Source organism: Nilaparvata lugens, chromosome 12 (genome assembly GCF_014356525.2).
Source record: "Nilaparvata lugens isolate BPH chromosome 12, ASM1435652v1, whole genome shotgun sequence".
Taxonomy (NCBI): Eukaryota; Metazoa; Arthropoda; class Insecta; order Hemiptera; family Delphacidae; genus Nilaparvata; species Nilaparvata lugens.
Window position 1 is genome coordinate 25,733,999 of NC_052515.1, and position 19,848 is coordinate 25,753,846.

Below are 19,848 nucleotides of genomic sequence, written 5' to 3' on the forward strand. Positions count from 1 at the left end.
GTCACAACAAAATTTGATTGTGTCAATCGTTGATTTGATTATGCGTATCTGTAGATAAATGAATACGTGAAAACACAAATTTGAAATTGTCAACCACTTTTTATTATTATAATATATACAGATAGGGTTACAGATATATAGGGTTACAATATATACAGATAGGGTTACAGATAAATATGGTTACAATATATACAGATATATACTGTAAGGTTAAATGAATACGTCCTAAATGCCATTACTATATATTATTAATTATTATATTAAATTATTATTAATAAATGAATAAACAAAGAACTGACCAGGTTGAGCATTTTCGGACATGAAGAACTTCTGGTCGCGCTGCTGGAACAGAGGGGGCGTATCGGAGGCACTCATCACGTACACATCGACAGGTACGTCGGCGTGTAGTGGCGGGGAACCCTGGTCTGTCGCTCTCACGAAGAATTGGAACATTTGGTTTTCTGCAACACAAAACATACATCAATACAGTGTTATTTATAATTCTTCCAATAATGGAGGAATACCACAACATCCCTTCCCATACAATCAAATTTCAGTCTGAGAATACAGAAGTATTATATGAATATGAAATAATAGTGTTAAACTGATTTATTCTGCTGAAGTTTGAATGGAAGTAACTTCGTCTTATCAATGGACTTTATATGAGTCTGATTTATGTTGCAAAATTAAGGCGAATAAATAATCAAGCTGTAAAAACTATTATTGAAGGAGGTATCTTATATTAATCAGAGAACACTATAATCAGAGAAAACTTCTATAATGCTGTATTCTGTGCTATAATATAAGGCGAATGATAGTTCCTACCATGGAAAAAGTGGACACGTAGTCCCAGAGAGCTTGTTAATCTAAGCTAAGATTCATTTACGCATCTTGGCATACGTAAATGTATGCGTGGATTAGACATGTGATAGACTTTGATGCGCAATTTATTGAAATTGTCCCAATCAAGATTTCCCTCAGCAGGGAGTACATTCAATTTCCCTTAAACCAGAGTCTCACTCTCATGTGATCCTTAGAAAAATAGAGTAAAAACAGAGAAAGAGGGGTCTCACCTCACAACAAGGCACAGGTAATTTTATAAAAATGATTCAAGTGCTCAATCTCATCTTTAGGGCAACTAAAGTTAAAATGGAATAAAAGTTATCAAGTACATTTTCTTTATATTTAATTTGATCACAACTAGTTTCAACTCATTGGAGACACTTGATAGTGGCTCCAATTGATTAATGAGTTGAAACTAGTTGTGATTAAATAAAATAATTATGGAGAAAAGGTAATTTTCAGTTTTATTCCATTTGAGTGATACAATTCTTTTTATTTCATCTTATTCACTGAAAACTCAAACACACGAGGAATCCAGCTTGGATCCCTAGTTAACTAGAAGAAAAACTGAAAGAGATGACTCATCATAAGGCCAAGTGATTTGAGCAGGCGATTTTATTAACGTTAAACACAAGTCTCAGGCCCGGTTGCACAAAAGCCTGTTGAATTTTAACCGTGATTAATTCAACGAGAACTAATCAGAGAAGACTTTTTTGAAAATACGGCTTCTCTGATTGGTTCTCGTGAAATTAATCACCGTGTGTGAAATTTTCATCTTTCATTATTATCATCAAAATTTGATATTTGTTTGCTTTTCAAATATGAATTTGTGTTTGGAAATAAGTTTTCTTAATTTTAAACTTCATAAAATAGAAATTCAGGAAGTGAAAGTACAAATTTTTAGTAAGAAAACATGAAGAACCCAATATATAACCTATAATCTTGAGTGTTCATAGGAAATGACATTGGGTAATAGGGCAAGGCAGAACATCCAAAATGATCTCTCTGCCGATAAAAGCCATATGAATAAATAAATAATCACCGTGTTAGAATTTAACCGGATTTTGTGCAACCGGCACTAAAACTCATTTGGGTCTCTTAATCTCTATAAAAATAGAGGAAAAACTATAGTGAGGTCCACATTATAATGGCAGTGGATAAGGTAGGTTATCAGCGTTGCCGAGTCTCTGCCTTAATAATTAATTATATTTCTACATTGTAGATTTCTACATTCCTACAAAAGGATAGTGCTACCTGCTTTGTTGAATGATAGACAAGGATAGCAGAATCGAATTCTGCCATTATAACGTGGACCTCACTATAGTCAATATTGGAAGGAGACTCACCATAAGGCACAAGTGATTTGAGCAGAGAGAGCGAACCCGTCCGTCGATTGATGGAGAAAATCTCCTTGACGCCGCTCGACTCAGTCTCGTAGATGGAATACTCGATCTCAGCATTCAGGTCTTCGTCGGGATCCACTGCCAGCACATTGAGGAACCCAGAGTTGGGTTGCAGGTCGGCACTGATGCACGCCTTGTATTCCAACAGCTGGAAGACGGGTGGGTTGTCGTTCTCGTCCAGGACGCGCAGGCGCACCGACGAGAAACCTGACCGGCCGCCTGAGTCCACCGCCATCACGGGGATCTCGTAGATCCGGTGCTCTTCGCGGTCCAGCGGGGTGCGCGTCCAGATTTCTCCTACAAATTGAGATGAAAAAATGAATTAATTCATTCAGATTTCTCCAGAAAATTAAGAGGGAAAATTTGAAAAATAGTAATTATTATTGAGGGTAAAGAGACTGACAAGAGTTTGGAAGATATCGATTCAATCTTAATTGAGAACTTCACCTGTATATTAAGAGGCAAAATTTATTTTTAAAATTCCAGATTGACCAAGATTTTGAAAGATATCGATTCCATCTTACTTGAGAACTTCATTTATGAATTAAGAGAAAACATTTGAAGAATAATAATTATTAGTGAGGATGTAGAGACTGACAAGAGTTTGAATGATATCGATTCAATGTTTATTGAGATTCCACCTGTAAATTGAGAGGAGAAATAAAAAAAAATATTTTTAAAAGTCGAGATTGACCAAGGTTTTGGAAGATATCGATGTAATGTATAAATTTAATGAAGCAAATTTATAAATTAATGAAGCAAACAAACGAGATATTCAGGAAAGAAAGAAGAGGCTGAAAGGAAATTTCATTTCAAAAGTCGAGATTAGCTAGGAGTTTATATGATATAAATTTCATTTATATGATATAAATTATTTCATGGCAAATAAATGAATTTGAATTTTACTTGAGATTTCAATATGGTTTCAGGTGAACGTTCCACAATTTGCCAGAAACCAGGTAGCCAGAAGTTTATGAGATATAGATTCTGTTTTGCTTCAGATTTTCACCTGGTTTCAGGTGAAGATGCCTGAATCTTGAGAGAGAAAGTTTGAAAAATTACCATGAGAGATGATATCAAGATTGACAAAAGTTTTAAAGATATCGATTTCATTTTACTTGAGAACTTCACCTGAAAATTTGATTAATTGAATGAAGCAGACATAGGCAATATTCAGAAAAGAAATAACAGGCTGAAAGAAAAATGTCAAAAGTCGAGATTAACCAGGAGTTTAGGAGATATCGACTTTTTTACTTGAGGACTTCACCTGGTTTCAAGTGAAGGTTCCAAGATTTTACCTGCAACTTAAGAGGGAAATTTGAAAAATAATTACCGTGCAAGAGAAGATATCGAGATTGACAATAGTTTGGATAGGAATAATGTCATAAATTAAAAGTTATACTGTCGAGTGCTGTCTATTATTAGTGTTTTGTTAGGGTGAGAGTGTGAGAACGGCACAGTATGAGTACAAAGACTATAGAATCATTTATTTATAGTCGGTGTAAGTATGAGAGACTACCAGCGCCACATAGTTTCACGAAAACAAACTACAAGGATGATTTTACTTCATATCACTTGAAAATGGCATCAATGTTGAAACATGTTGTGATAAAATAATTTAAAAAAGGGTACTGAGATTTTTATTTATATTTTATTGACCGAGCGAAGTGAGGTCTAAGATCCAAGTCGACGGTTTGGCATTTCTCTTAATTTTTAAATTTTTATATGTTGCGCATTTACGGCGAAACGTGATAATAGATTTTCATGAAATTTGACAGGTATGTTCCTTTTTTAATTGTTCGTCGACGTATATACAAGGCAGTCTATTGCTGTATTTCCATAAGGTCTATAGTTTCAATCAGGTACTTGTGGATGAGAATACTGCGTGAGGTCTACTGTTCACAGAACTTCTAGTTTATATTACAAGTAGCCCTATACAGAAAAGAGACAAACTGCAAGGACTATCGGCTTTAGTTAATATTGAAGATTGGAATATAATCGCCCTATACCATGGCATAATTTATCTTCTTATGCTATATTTTTTCTATGGTGGAATACATGAAGATTAAAGCCAACTCAACATTCAAATTACCAATTTAGAACATCTTTCCCAGCCGGTGCGATGATATAGTTTTACACAAAATAATTCAAGTGAGTTAAAATTAATGAATGAAGATGAAAGCCAACTCACCAGTCAAATTACCAATGTAAAACATCTCTCCGAGCCTATGCGAGGGTATGGAGTAGGTGACCTGACCATAAACTCCGGCATCCCTGTCATGTGCGGTGACCTTGATGACCCTAGTGCCCGCCAACAGGTTCTCCCCCACCCTCGCCTCGTATTGGCTCTTCTCGAAGCTAGGGCTGTGCTGATTGGCTGCAGTCAACTCGACGCTGACCCGTGTGAAGCTCGTGTAAACCCCGTCGCTCACTGACACGTTCAGTATGTGGCTGCGGGTTTCGGTCAGTTTCTGCAGGTTGATCACAGTTATTATACCTGAAAAAATTCATCAATTCGTTGTAGTTTAGTGTGAAAACTAATTTAATTTAGTAAAAAATATCTAGTTTAGCATAACGATTTCTCATCAGCACTGTTTAATATGTGCAGTTTCAAATTAAAGCATATTGTTACAAAATGAGATAGATCAAAATGACACTAATCTAAAGCATTAATAATTGAAAATAACATTAAATCTGATAATTATTTCGAATAACTAATGAAAGCTATATAAATAGAACTAGGGACTTCTGCTACTGCAAATAGTGACCGAGGATCCCGGACGACATGGGGTAAAAATGCCTACAATAATTACCTTTATGTACTTTTTTTGTGGAATAATTAAATAAATGCCATTTATTATTATTATTGAAGGAGGAACTAAATAGCAAACGTAAATTTGAATATTTAAACAGTCCAAAAACTGTGCCCAGACCGGGAATAGAACCCAGCACCTCTCCGTTGCCGGCGGAGCGGCTTAACCCTTCGCCCACCCGGCACTTTCTGAACAACTCAATTCAATTATTTTATGATGTTAGCCATTTCAGTCAGGCATCAAAGATGCCTTCTGCTATTTAGTTCTTCAGTCAATATTTGCAGTAGCAGAAGTCCGTTCTATTCATATAGCTTTCATTGAATATTTGAAATAGTTATCATACAGTAATAATATTTCAGCAGTTGGTTAACTGCAATTACTTGGCGTCTACAGTTATTCTACTTTTCAACTATTACTTACTTACTCTTACTTACGCCCAGGACCATCTATATCTAAGTTGATATCTAGCCGCACCAACGAACTGTCTCCACTATTACATTTACTATTACTTTTCAATATTATCATTTTTGTTGAGCAATTTTTATGAATTACCAGAGTTAGTATCTACAGTTATCCTACTCTTCTACTATTACTTTTCAATATTATTTTTTCAGTTGAACAATTTTCATGAATTACCAGAGTTGGTGTCTACAGTTCTTCTGCTATTCTATCATTATTTTTCAATACTGTATTACCGTGTCTTTTTTGTTGAGCACTTTTAATGAATTACCAGAGTTAGTATATACAGTGGTCCTGCTCTTCTACTATTATTTGCAAATATTATCATCTTTGTTGATCAATTTTCATGGATTACCAGAGTTGATGTCTACAGTTCTTCTGCTATTCTATCATTATTTTTCAATACTGTATTACCGTGTCTTTTTTGTTGAGTAATTTTAATGAATTACCAGAGTTAGTGTCGACAGAGAACGTCTGCTGAGGGTTGCCACCGACTATACTGTAGACCAGCCGCGAGTGGTCGACAGTGTCAGGGTCGCTGGCCGTGACGATTGTCACGAACTGGCCACGTGTCGCCTCCTCCGACAGCCAACACGTGTAAGACTGCTGCTCGAACTTGGGCGCGTTGTCGTTCATGTCCAGCACTGCAAACAACATCAAGTATTCAATGAAAACTCTGCTAAGTTATAATAAGCTTCATATCAGCAATACGTAGTTGAACTATGACTGATGTACTGGTTTTTGTTCCGTAATGATTCAGATCATGGATATTTGATCGTTTAGTAATGTAAGGAAATTGATAGTCAAAAAGCTCTTACAGACTCTTGCGTCACGAGCAGGAGCATTCCACGATTTCACATTTCATCAACTGATGCCATTCTAATCATATCTGTATTCGTACAAAAACAGTAAAATACAGAAAAATGAAATCCAGGTGTTCGTGGCGCATACGTCTGTACGCACCTCAAAAATATAGAGAAATCATAGATACTGATGTTACTTCTCTATTCTTATTCTATAATGAAATTATCTGAGCAGAGAAGCCAATATGTGGCGTTTCTATTCCAAATATTATGCTCATTAAAAATTCGACTGAGTCATTGTCAATATTGTAGAACCGTTCCATAATTGAATAAAAACACAAATATGTTGTCTTGTCAAATTCTACACACTAAAGTGACTTTAGTCAACTTGAAAATGTGACCGGTGTGGTCACGAAACCATGGTCGTGTACCGAATAAAACTGTGTAGAATTTGATAACATATGTGTGTTTTTATTCAATTATGCTCATTATTAAATGTACTCGTAGATTTTAATTCAGTTTATTTGCAAAACCTTCAACAAGGGCAAAAATTAAGCAGCCTACATGCATACTGTGTAGTTTTTTTTAGTACTGTTAGCAACTGTACTGTTTAGCAACTGATAACATTGAGAAAAGATAGCCTAAGAAGATATCCCATGGTATTCAAAATTACAAGCCGGTCTTTTGCTAACTCAAGCCGATTACTGACGAATACTGTCTATTATTACTGTTTTGACTGAGTGAAAGTAAAATAACGGCACAGTGGGAGGGACTACCAGCGTTACATAGCTTCACGAAAAAGAACTACTAGGACTATCGGCTTCTTTCAACAGTAAATTTTCATTTTTTTATTCATTCTTTATTCATTCAAAAAGTATATTATCAAAATGATAGGGAGAGGAAAAATAAGGTAACCTTGTACTATTCCTCTCCCAAATTTAGATAACACATAGTCCGAAATAGGTCAAGTCTTGTAGTTCTTCAATTCACAAAATACTTTGTCAGAAACTCGGATCTCCACAGGGACCTGCAGATGGAAGAAGTCGATGTCATGATCACAAAGGCTGCCAGAAACCATGAAGAGACTCTACATAATCATCAGAACATCCAAGCTCTACACCTCATTGACAACTCTAATACAGTGAGAAGACTGAAAAGGAAGAAGCCTACAGATCTCGTTTCAATGTAGTAAGAGTGATTCTGAAAGAAACAGTGCATGGGCATTGCTCACTTAGACTGTGAAGGAGTGAATACCCCTTTAATGTCAAACTTTTACGTATTAATTTAAGCTAGAATTGAACTGTTCATTAACCAAAGTGTTAGATTGCAGTCAAATTACAATAATAAAAAAAAATCACAAAATTTTCAGTCCTCAAGTATTTTCACAAAGTAGATTTTCAAATTTAGATGCTTCAACACTAAACACAGAAGAAATATTTCACATTATTATAACTAAAATAAATATTCACCTATTAAAAGGATAATTTTGGAAAATTACCGAAAAACAAACTTAAGTGTAAAAGCACAATATTTGGAACATAAACGCCTCATACCATGGAATATCTTCTTATGCTATGTTTTTTATGATACCATTAAACGGTATCTTAATGGAGTTAACTGTTAATTTAAATTAAGTGAACTGTTCACTGAGTTTAAATTAATGAAAACAGCTTGGAATTGTCAAGGCCATCGATTTATTCGAATAATTTTTATATTCTAGTTCCGGTTGTTGCACTGTTATCAATCTCTAGTAAACTGTTCTAGAGACTACTGGTGGGCCTACACTTTACTTGGTGAATTGTTGACTGAGTCTCCTGGACCATGTTTAAACTGGCACTGAGCAAACAGCAAACGGTCCTTAATTTCTAAATTTACCATGAGATGTGCAGAAAAAGATACAGTATTTTATGTGAATACAACAAGATAAACAGAACAATATTCAATATCCTATGAGGGAATGATAATGACCAGTGATCCAGACATGTACGGTGGTGGAGAGCGATGGTTTGCCCGAGTCAGTGGCGGCAATGACTAGATGGTGCGACGTCTGCAGCTCATGGTCGAGAGACTGCTTCAGGTAGACGGAGCCGTCCTCGGCGTCCACGTGGAAGTAGTCCGACGAATTACCGCTGTCGTTTTTCATCGAGTACCTGATCACACCGTTCAGTCCTGAAACAAAAAAAAATTAATTCAAGTTCATTCATTAGATTAAAATAAATCCAACAATTAATATTTGGTATTGAAATATTTGAAATACAATATTAAAACAAGGAGAAGAAGAAGGGGGAGGAAAAAAGAAGAAGAAGAAGAAGAAGGAGAAGGAGAAGGAGAAGGAGGAGGAGGAGGAAGAGGAGGAGAAGAAGAAGCAGGAGGATAATAAGGAGTAGGAGTAGAAGAATAATTAGTTGACGCTCTGATTTTTGAACGAAAACCTAATCAGACCGTTCACTTTTAGGCTAGGGCCACACGAGCGCACATAGTGCGTCCGTTGCAACTTACTTTTTGCCGGCCGTCGCCAATGACTTCACACGAGCGTTGAGTGTGGTGCGTCAACGTCAGTTGGCTTTACGCAATTGAACCAGACGAAGCAATAACTTTTACATGTCTCGACGTGCGTTGTAGCATTTTTGCGCAGTTCAAAAATCACCGTCCGTTACGACTTCCGTTACTTGGTACGCACGTACATCGTGTGTTGTCACCAATTCACTTCTATGTATTTCTACAACGGACGTTAAAAAGTAAATTGCAACGGACGCACTTTGTGCGATCGTGTGGCCCTAGCCTTAGAAAAACACACATTCATTGCATAATTTGTCAATTCAAGTTCATTAGATTAAAATAAATTCAGAAATTCATTTGATAACTGAAATATTTGAAACACAACACGTAGTAGAAGAAGAAGAAAGAGGATGAGGAGGAGGATTAGGAGGAGGAGGAGGAGAAGGAGGAGGAGGAGGAGGAGGAGGAGGAGGAGCGGGAGGAGGAGGAGGAGGAGTAGAAGAAGGATGAGTTGCCACTCCGGGTTTTGATCGAGTATCTAATCAGACCATTCAGTCCTAAAACAACAAACATTCATTCGATAAAAGGGAATTACATTCAGCTTGATAAATACAAAAAAAGATGGCGGAGGAGGAAGTAGAAGGACTTGGAGGAGACGGAAGAGGAAGAGGAAGAGGAGGAGGAGGAGGAGGAGGAGGAGAAGAGGAGGAGTAGGAAGAGGAGGATTAGCAGGCGGGAAGAACAGAAGGAAAAGAAAGAAGAAGAAAAATAATATGAATAATTAGAAAAAAGTTGTAGATTCGGATTGACAGAATGTGTCAACTGATAAATGAAAGACACATATTCTACTTAAACTTTTCTACTTTCTATGTTTTACTCAAACCAAGAATACATCATTATTTTTAATCTGTGAGACCATCATCATAAACATAACTAAATAATCTGACATCTGACTATTTGACCGACCTGTATCATTATCCTTGGCGACAACCTTGAGCACTAGAGACCCGAACGGCGAGGCCTCCGAGAAGGACACATTGTATGACTCAAACGGGAACTCGGGTGGACAGTCGTTGACATCCGTGACAATAACACTGACGAGCACCTCGGCATACACGCCCGACACACTGTCCGTTGCACGCAGAGTCAGAGCGTACTGCTGCATTGTCTCGTAGTCTAGTTCATCCACTACGTACAGCACGCCTAATGAAACAGATTACAAATTAGATTAGAGTTCATTCATGTAAATTAAACTTTAATTAAAAAAAAAAAAAAAAAAAACACTTTTGGAGTGAAAATGCACTTACATTAGTAGTGACGATCGTTTCGACCTGTTGTTGGTCATCATCAGACTGTAGGAACTTACTCTAATGTATTATAGTAGTAATTCATACTTATCTATTTAACTATCCATGACGAACTGCAAGTTAATAATTCGTTTTGAACTATTTTTGACCACACTACAGTCTAATATTCAATTCACTACAGTTTATTCATGTATATTACTTGGGAAAAGAGATTCAGATTCAGATTCAAATTTCTTTATTCATGTGTTTAAAAAACAAAATTCAACTTTAGTTCTAAATTAGCGGTAGGAGTAAGGTAACATGGTGAATCATATTTGAAATAAAGAGTTCCACAATAATATTGAGCTATAAATATAATGAAATATGCGAAAGTTGAGGTACAACTGTAGTGTTTTCACATGAAATGGTGAAGTTTGGACCTTAAGAAGTCCATTCACAGAGAGGGTATCGAGGATACCCTCCCCTTCAGCAAGAGGATACCCTTCCCTTAAAAAACAGAGAGATTGATTGATTGATTGATTAATTGCCTTTATTAGGGCGGAGTTAGGACTCCTGGTCCTCTCTGCCACACAACCTTGAAGAGGTTCAGATTCAGATTCCTTTATTCATGTGTTTAACAAAACAAAATTCAACTTACGTTCTAGCGTTGAAAATAATTAGCGGTAGGAGTTAGGTAACATGGTGAATCATATTGACATAAAGAGTTCTACAATAATATTGAGCTATAAATATAATGAAATATGCGAAAGTTGAAGTACTACTGTAGTTTTTTCACATGAAACGGTGAAGTTTGGACCTTTGGACGTCCATTCTTGGAAAGGGTATCGAGGATACCCTCCCCTTCAGCAAGAGGATACCCTTCCCTTAAAAAACAGAGAGATTGATTGATTGATTGATTAATTGCATATATTAGGGCGGAGTTAGGACTCCTGGTCCTCTCTGCCACACAACCCTGAAGTGATTCAGATTCAGATTCCTTTATTAATGTGTTCAACAGAACAAAATACAACCTACCTTCTAGTGTTAAAACTAATTACCAGTGGGAGTAAACTAGCATGGCGAATCGTATTAAAATAAAGAGTTCTACAATAATATTGAGCAATAAATATGATGAAATATGCGAAAGTTGAGGTACTACTGTAGTGTTTTCACATGAAACGGTGAAGTTTGCACATTTGGATTTTCATTCTCGGATAGAGTATCGAGGATACGCTACCCTTCATAGATTAGATTAGAGTTCTTTATTTATGTATGTTATAATATTTACTGGCTTATACACTAATTTAAATTAAAGAATATAGAATAAAGATATTTATTCATTTAGAATAAAGATAGAATGCAATTAGAATAACGATAATATAATATTGTGATGTAACTTCATAAATCAGCGGTGTTTCAACAAATAATTGTCGATTCTCTAAGATATAAAATAATACCCTTCCCATCAACACACGACCGGGTGAAGAGAGAGAGAGAGAGAGAGAGAGAGAGAGAGAGAGAGAGAGAGGATAAGGTTAGTTGGTTGTTTGAGGATACTGTATTCATTTTTTGGATACTAGATCCATACACAACAGTGATAGTGAACTACTCACTGTAATGACCTCTGATCACAAAGATTCGAGAAATTTGTTGGAAAAAGTAAGACGTAAAGTCGGATTTACATTGGGCATTTGGCTGTACGATCTTTTATGGCTGAAGTAGCCAATAGATTGAGGAATAACTAGGAAAGAAAAAAAGAAAGAGGAAAGCAAGAAGACAAATCTATTGCAAGATATATGAAAAAGGGAATTGTGAGGCTTTTAAAGCTTGAAGAAGTTCAATTGATTGAAGAAGTGACAATTTCTAAGTCTTTTTCATTCAAGCTTGAAGAAGTATTGAATGACAGGATAGAAGAAGAGCTAGAAAATGAGTACGGTACACAAAAAACAAAGGAAATGAATTCAGGTCAAATACTGAATCAGGAAGTTATGAATAAAAATTAAAATATACATAATATAGTAATACTGTAATAATTCATAGAAATCTTATTATTATTTCCAATAATCTTACAAAATACTCAATTGTTGACTAAATGGTAAGTTTCATCGCTGGTCTCGAAATTTGTTTTGAAAAATCAATTTTATTTTATAAATATTTAAAAAAATCATCAATAATCAAAAACCAAATCGCCTACTGGTCACTAATCATACTGCTTTATGAAATGAAGAGGATCATAGTTACATTCAACAGTACAAATCAATAATATCAGCACACTAACCCCTAATCCTAGTCTAAGCTAAACCGCGTATTAATGATGTTCCATTCCGATAATGTGAATAAATGTTACTTGCATGTACTGTACATATATTTGAATATACGACGGGTATTGTGTATAAAACATAAAGCGCAGTGAACTATATATGACATTTCTTGTTAATAAGCATTGCAACAAAAATAATTGATAATACATGCAAACAGTGACGTCATTGCAATTACATTATTAGAACGGATTTTTATGGTTTAGTATATTAGGTGCCGGTTGCACAACAGCCGGTTAATTTTTAACCGTGATTAATTTCACGAGAACCAATCAGAGAAGGCCTTCTTGATAAGACGGCTTCTCTGATTGGTTCTCGTGGAACTAATCACGGTTAAAATGTAACCGGCTGTTGTGCAACCGGCACTAGGAGTTTTATTCACTTTTTTGTCACTTGTAGAGAAGTTGATATTGTGGTAATTATTCATATTGAATAAAAAAGACTAAGAAATTGCCAAAAAACCACAGATTTATTGATACTTAGAAAGACCGGTTTCGGTTATTACACCATTGTCAATCTCTGATAAACTCGGTAATAACCGAAACCGGTCTTTCTAAGTATCAATAAATCTATGGCTTTTTGACAAATTCTTTGTCTTTTTCATTCAATATTAGAAGATTCATTGGACATAAAATCAAATTCTAATCCTCAGTATCAAATTTAAAATGATTTCAACATTAATTATTATTGAATATACGTGAAGATTTGTCTCTTCCTCTGAAACAATCAGGTGATTAGGTGATACCATGATTTGTATGATATATTGATGCCATGATTAGTATTGTTAGTAGTGTAGATCGATTATTTACGCTCGATTTCACAATTTTTCCATAAATTGTTTTTGAATAAAAATTTGAAATGAATTAATTGCTAATAAGATATTTGGAGAGCAGTCTAGCCTATATCTGCCAACAATTCTTAGAATATTATTTATATTGTTAGTATAATTATTCATAACGGTATATGCTTTGTATCAATTATAAAAAATGTCTTTTAAACAAAATAAATATTGAGAACTAATTTAACAGATCTCACAAAAATAGCACAAATTATGTAGCATATATATTTCCACCTTGTTTTTTTTTAATGAAAAAAAACATTAAGATAAAATAAAAGCTCTAGTATGGAATCCTAACTCACTAATTCCTTAACTAACCCACAGGCCTATATAAATCCTTTTCCTCTTCTCTTGTATTGCCGTTTGTTCTTTGCTCTTCTTTCTAAATCTGTAAAGGTTACATTAATTGATTTCTCTAAACTTCTACTCAACTATTTTAGTCACAAAATATCACAGTATAATGATACTCGTCCCACACACAAGTCTAAGACTCATGTGGGACTATTTCCTTTGTTGTTGTGTCGGTGCAAGTTATATTTCTTATAGGCTAATAGGCTAGTTGTTTGAGCCATCGGTTGTGGCGTGCTGTGTCGTGGTTGTTTGTTATTAAATAATATACAGTATAGTGGGCATGCTTGCGATGCAGTCGTCGACCGATGGCTCGGAATTTTGTATAACAGAGTTACAAGTTCTACAGTTTTTTTTACAAAACTTGCAAACTTTGTATGGCTTAGCAAAAATATTCTAGGTCGATAATGCAATACATTTTTCTAAATTGATATTTATTACTATAGCTTAAGAACATCAATCTATGCATTCTTATGCACTGTATATGACAATAAATAATTATTGAATTTAATTGAATTGTTTGGAGGAAAATCTATCGAAATAATATGGAGAAGCGATTCAATGTCAAATTAAAATTGTACACAACATGATTTTATGCTACACCATTTTTTAACTACAAATGTTTAAATATAAAGTATTCTATTTTTTCTACATATTCTACATACAGAGGGAAGAGAGCAACCAATTCTTCCAATTCTGTCGAAATTTCTCATATCCAAGACTTGAGAAAAATAATTACCTACTCATTCTCATCTCAACAACAAATACATCTACAGTACAAATTTTGTTACTAAAATTATCTTCATCTCTACACATTTTTGAACAATTTGAAATACATTTCAAGAAATTGGAGAATGAGCAGCACGTTTGAACCAATTACATATCATTAAGATTTCAAGAAACATCTTATAGAATTCCATTAAAATTTCAAAACAATTGATCCCAAAAGTATTATTTTGGAAGCAGATTCCACTGAGTATTTTCCATTAAAATTAGAGACACTTATTTATGTCTCAGTTATAAATAGTCATAAGAATGAATCCCTACTGTGAAGTACTGTGTTTCACACTGTGAAACTGGAGCACATTGAAAATTGAATTGTTATACTTTTTCCAGTTTCTTATTTAAGACACTGTATTGATCTCTTCAGAAAACCTCTCAATCAAAGTATTTCTTTCTCTAATCCAACCCATGTGAGACCACCAAATTTTCATTTTCCTCGATTTTTCAATAATCTGATCATTTATGTTTATTATAAACCCATGTTACACCATCAAATTCCCATTTTTATTTCTCTTGACTTTCCAATTATGTGATTATATATGAACCCATGTGGCATTTTCATATTTTTTGGCTTCCCAATAATGTTATCATATTAAATAGAAATACAAATCTCAGTACCTTTTTTGAATTATTTTATCACAATATGTTTCGGACATACTGCCATTTTCAAGTGAAATCACTTTTCGGGTGAAATGAATGTCCGAAACATGTTGTGTAATTCAAAAAGGGTACTGAGATATTTGTATTTCTATTAATATTACAAGTAGCCCCACACAGAAAAGAGACAATAAAATGTGATCATATTTTATAAACCCATATTACACCACAAATTTTCATTTGAAATAATTTTCATTCAAATATTCTTTCTTTACAATTATAGGTACCCAAAATACAACCCATTCTATTTAAATGCAACATAAATGCAGACAAGCAAGCAAGAACACAAAAATAATGATGGAACATGTACAATGAGAACACAAAAACAACACAGACTTCAAGCAAACAGCCTAGGGTGCATATATGGGTGCACACACATACACACACAAATACCAATAGTACTCACAAGGTCCATTGCTGTCATCAGAAGCTGTGAAACCAGAAAGATAACCTTAGTTACAGACAGTCCCTTTTTATAGAGGATTCAGTAGTGTCAAAGCTACCTCTAGATTTTCATAACAAAACATATAATACAGTTAATCTACTGTTTCCCCCAATATTGACCATTTTCAAATCAATTGAATTGAATTTCATCATTTAAGGGTAAAAACTTGTAAAATATGAAATTTATTTGATTTATGATTTAACTTAAATTGAGGAATTGAACACTAAAACAAACCAATTTAATTAAATGAGAATATTACCTTCAAGTCTTCTATGGATTCTGCACCGTACAGAGCGAGTATAATTCTCTGCATTATACAGAGTGTTTGAAAAAGAACTCCCTAGTTTTAGGTATAAATTTAATGTGTAAATTGATGGAAAACTACATCAACAAGTACATACAATGAAAGAGAGAACCTTCAAGTTTTGTTTCACATCAGTACACTTCAACATGGGATCCATTTGTTGCCCTGCACAAGCCGAGACGATATTCAAGTTCTCGCCATGTATTCACCAACATATCAGGTGTAACTGTTCCAACCACCGTGATGATTCTTTCCCGTAAATGGTTCATGTCTCGGATTTTTTCACTGTACACAACATTTTTCATATGTCCCCAAAAGAAAAAGTCCAGAGGGGTTGAGTCCGGGCTTCGTGGTAACAAGCAATTGGGCCAGCTCTCCCTATCCACCTTCCCGGAAAGCCCGAACTCAACTGAGGGAACTGTTCCCTGGCGCCGTCTCAAGGTCAAGCGGGTCTGCTAACTGCAGGGGGACAAAACTTAGACAGTTGCTGAATCAAACACCACAAACTTGAATAGTGTATATCACTTTTTACAGATTCTATGACGTATTAAAACTAGGGAGTTCTTTTTCAAATACTCTGTATATATTGCGTTTATAAGAATAGACAGATATACATACAATGTGTAGGATCACTCATCAGTAAAGGGATAATATACAGTGAATTTGGTGAATACAGTGTATTTCTCCTCTAAACACGGACTTGATCCATGTTAGGGAAGTAATTTCCAGGGGAATATATTGTAAAATCTGCACTTTCTGAAAATAAAATGAATTTGAATTGAAAAATTGAATTGAATTGGAGCAACAAATAATGGAAAGGAGTAAATGTTTTGAGTATTCACTATGACCCGGCTGCTCAAAAGCCTGTTAAAATATAATTATTATTAAATGTCAATCAGAGAAGACTTATTGAAAAGAACGCTTCTCCGATGATGGTCTCTCGAGGCATTTAATCACGATTACGATTTAAAAAGCCTTCGAGCAACCGGGGCTAAGAATTTTAATGTTATATGTCTTCAAATCTCAAGACCTCAAAGTTACCAACTATTTATTTAGTGCATGTTCATGCCCCTCCCAGGAGCAGAACGTGACACATGGCTTTAGAGGACATTAATTAGAAGGAAGTCACTGTAGGCTTAAGATAGATTCGGATACTGTGATCTGGGAGTACAAATTCTATATTACAAGTGAAGGAAAAACTTGCGACGATTCAAAGAGAGTGTGTCAAAATAGATTTGAATACTGTGAACTGGGAGTACAAATTCTATACAAGTAAAGGAAAAACTTGGGGTATTTCGATGAAAAAGTATCACAAACACAGCATAGTTGACGATAGAATTCAAGCAGGTATTATTCAATTATGCTACAAGATACAATTTGAGGTTAAACTTAGGGCCAATTATGCTACAAGATACAATTTGAGGTTAATCTCAGGACCAATTATGCTACAAGATACATGATTTTACAATACAATATTCGGGTCAAATACAGAATTAGACAAACGGGTCAAAAATTTGGCAAAAAACAATAGTATGATTTTGTTGGAGATTGCTTACCAGTATTGAAATCAACAGCAAACTCTTCGAAATGATTTCCGTTGACAATTGAATAGATGAGTTTTCTGTCGAGAGGTGATTCGGCCCTAATGCTGGCAGCTAGTGGAGTATGCACCTCTATGTCTTCGGGAGTCGAAACGGTGTAGAATTGTTTGTCAAAGACTGGCATTGATCTGTCCATCACTTTTACGTTGACTTGGACCTCGGTTGAGCAGGGTGACATACCTAGAAACAAAAAAATCTCCATGAAATTCATTTACTTCAATAGCATTACTTGATAGTTATATAATATGGAATTACTAAAATCCTTCTTATTTTATTTGACTAACTGGTAACCCGTGCTCCGCGAGAAATCTAATTAAAAAACTGAAAAATTGATGTACTGGAATCTTGAAGAGTTGAAAATAGGCCTATATAAGCACCCTCGGTAAATTAAGAATCTATATGAGGGGGTCAGAATACAAGGGGTCCAAGTGCGTTTTTCATTTTTTTGAGTTAGCTACAGTGATCGATAGCTGGAAGTGGTAAAAATCTAGTATACAAGAGGTATACAAGCGTAAATCAAATCAGTGCTGACATCTGGTGTAAAGTTTTTAAACTACATTTTCAAACAGCTGTTCATTTGATTAAACAAGGGGTCCAAGTGACTTGGATCCCTTGTTTACAGGACAACCGTTGCTCGTATCCATCAAATTAAATTTAACCTTGATTAAGCCATGTCACCAAGCAAAAGATACCTCAAGAACCAATTAGCGAATCAGATAATATTGCAAAGAGGTCATTAATCATTGTTCAATTGCTGGTAAATTTGATAGATTTATGTGTAGCTGGACAATAGAGTTTTGTTTGGTAAACAAGGGGTACAATTGATACTTCTTATCACTATTTAGCTGATAATTGAGAAAGGAGAGCAATTTGAGACATGAAACTGTACGTTTGATTTGGTAAAAGTACACTGAATAGTTACAGGAAAAGGTGAATATCATTTCTATATTCATTTCATGTATAAAGAATTAATTAATGTAAGTAAACTTTAGGCTCAATTTTCTCGAAACTAACAATATGTCACTTGGACCCCTTGTATTACAACCCCTTCATATGCAAGATTTCATGTTAATCAGTTCAGTAGTTCAGACGTGGAAATGCGTCATTGGTGAATTTATTCCATTTATTATATAATAGATGATACAACCGTTGTCATTTTCATAAAATGTTCAATCAAACGTTGGAATTTATTGTACACAATCAACATTACATAGTACACCAACAACAAGTCAATATTATTTTAAGTTGTCTACAATATTGATTATAATTTCCATTCGATGAAATTTGAATATGTGAATAAGTGTTGAACAACCTCCATCATAGGCAGCAATAATGAGCTGATAGTCTTTGTTGTGGCCCTCAAGTCCCTGTTTGAGGCTGATTTCTCCCGATTTGCGATCCACCCTGAACAGCTCTCCGTGGCCTCTTATCAGTTCATATCTCACCTCACCATTCTCGCCTTTGTCCAGGTCTATGGCATGAACCTAAAAACAAGCACAGCAATTTCATTGAACAATTGATAAGTAACAAGTAATGGTGAATTTTATGATAATAAAGAGATGGTGATTGGGTGATTTTGTAAATGGAATAGTCTACATTTTGACTTGGTCTTTAGTATAATTTTGAAAAAATGACAGTTTTTGGCATAAGTATATTGTGTCATTTTATTTAAGTATGATATGTGTACATGATTGAGTGAATAAATAGATAAACAAAGTGTGAAAAAATTATTCTTCTATAAATAGGCTTCAGCAGCTAAAAATTAGGATCTTGCAATTGGAAAATCGACAATGTAGTGTAAGGAAATAGAACTAAAATAATGGGAACATTAATGAAATACCTGTTGGTAATGGAACAGTAATTTGAGTTAAATCAAAAAGACGAAATTATTTTCTAATAATCTTCATGGCCTATTTCTATTTCTTATATTTGTGAAATATTCATGTTCATTTTTTGTATGTTCTAAAAACACCCATTTCTATTGGAAAATATAGTAAGTAATACCAGAGACAAGAAATATAGATTATCCGAAATATAGCTTGCGCTTATCCTTTATCTATGATAATACCTTATTATAATATATATAGTGAAAGCCTAATATGAATACCTAGTAGAATATAGTAGATTGAATACCTTAGTGATGACATCTCCTTTGTGCGCGTCTACAGAGACAACAGCGTAATAGGGCAGGTTGACGAACATGGGGCAGTTATCATTGATGTCCAGTACAGTGACATTCACACGCACATGCGCCACCTGGGGAGAGTCTCGGCCGTACTCCTCGCTCCTTGCCTGAAAATTACATAATTGGATTACAATTTCTGCAAAATGTTTAATCCTAATTGAGCTCTGTTGGCCAGTATATACAACCATAAAAAATGTTATAAATTGAGCCGGTACTACAAAACTAATAGTCGTATTAAAATTAAAACTAGTAATATTAAACTA

General features: G+C 34.8%; 1 protein-coding gene across 1 annotated transcript in view; it reads right to left on the reverse strand.

Annotated features, from left to right (window-relative positions):
- Window positions 1-19,848, reverse strand: part of LOC111045057 (fat-like cadherin-related tumor suppressor homolog) — a 763,395-nt gene that overhangs the window by 33,039 nt on the left and 710,508 nt on the right. Inside the window, 10 exon segments of the mRNA XM_039439274.1 lie at window positions 300-461; window positions 2,190-2,543; window positions 4,438-4,743; window positions 5,968-6,162; window positions 8,290-8,490; window positions 9,787-10,023; window positions 15,457-15,480; window positions 17,356-17,580; window positions 18,713-18,884; window positions 19,534-19,692. Of these exon segments, the coding sequence (XP_039295208.1) occupies window positions 300-461; window positions 2,190-2,543; window positions 4,438-4,743; window positions 5,968-6,162; window positions 8,290-8,490; window positions 9,787-10,023; window positions 15,457-15,480; window positions 17,356-17,580; window positions 18,713-18,884; window positions 19,534-19,692 (2,035 nt within the window).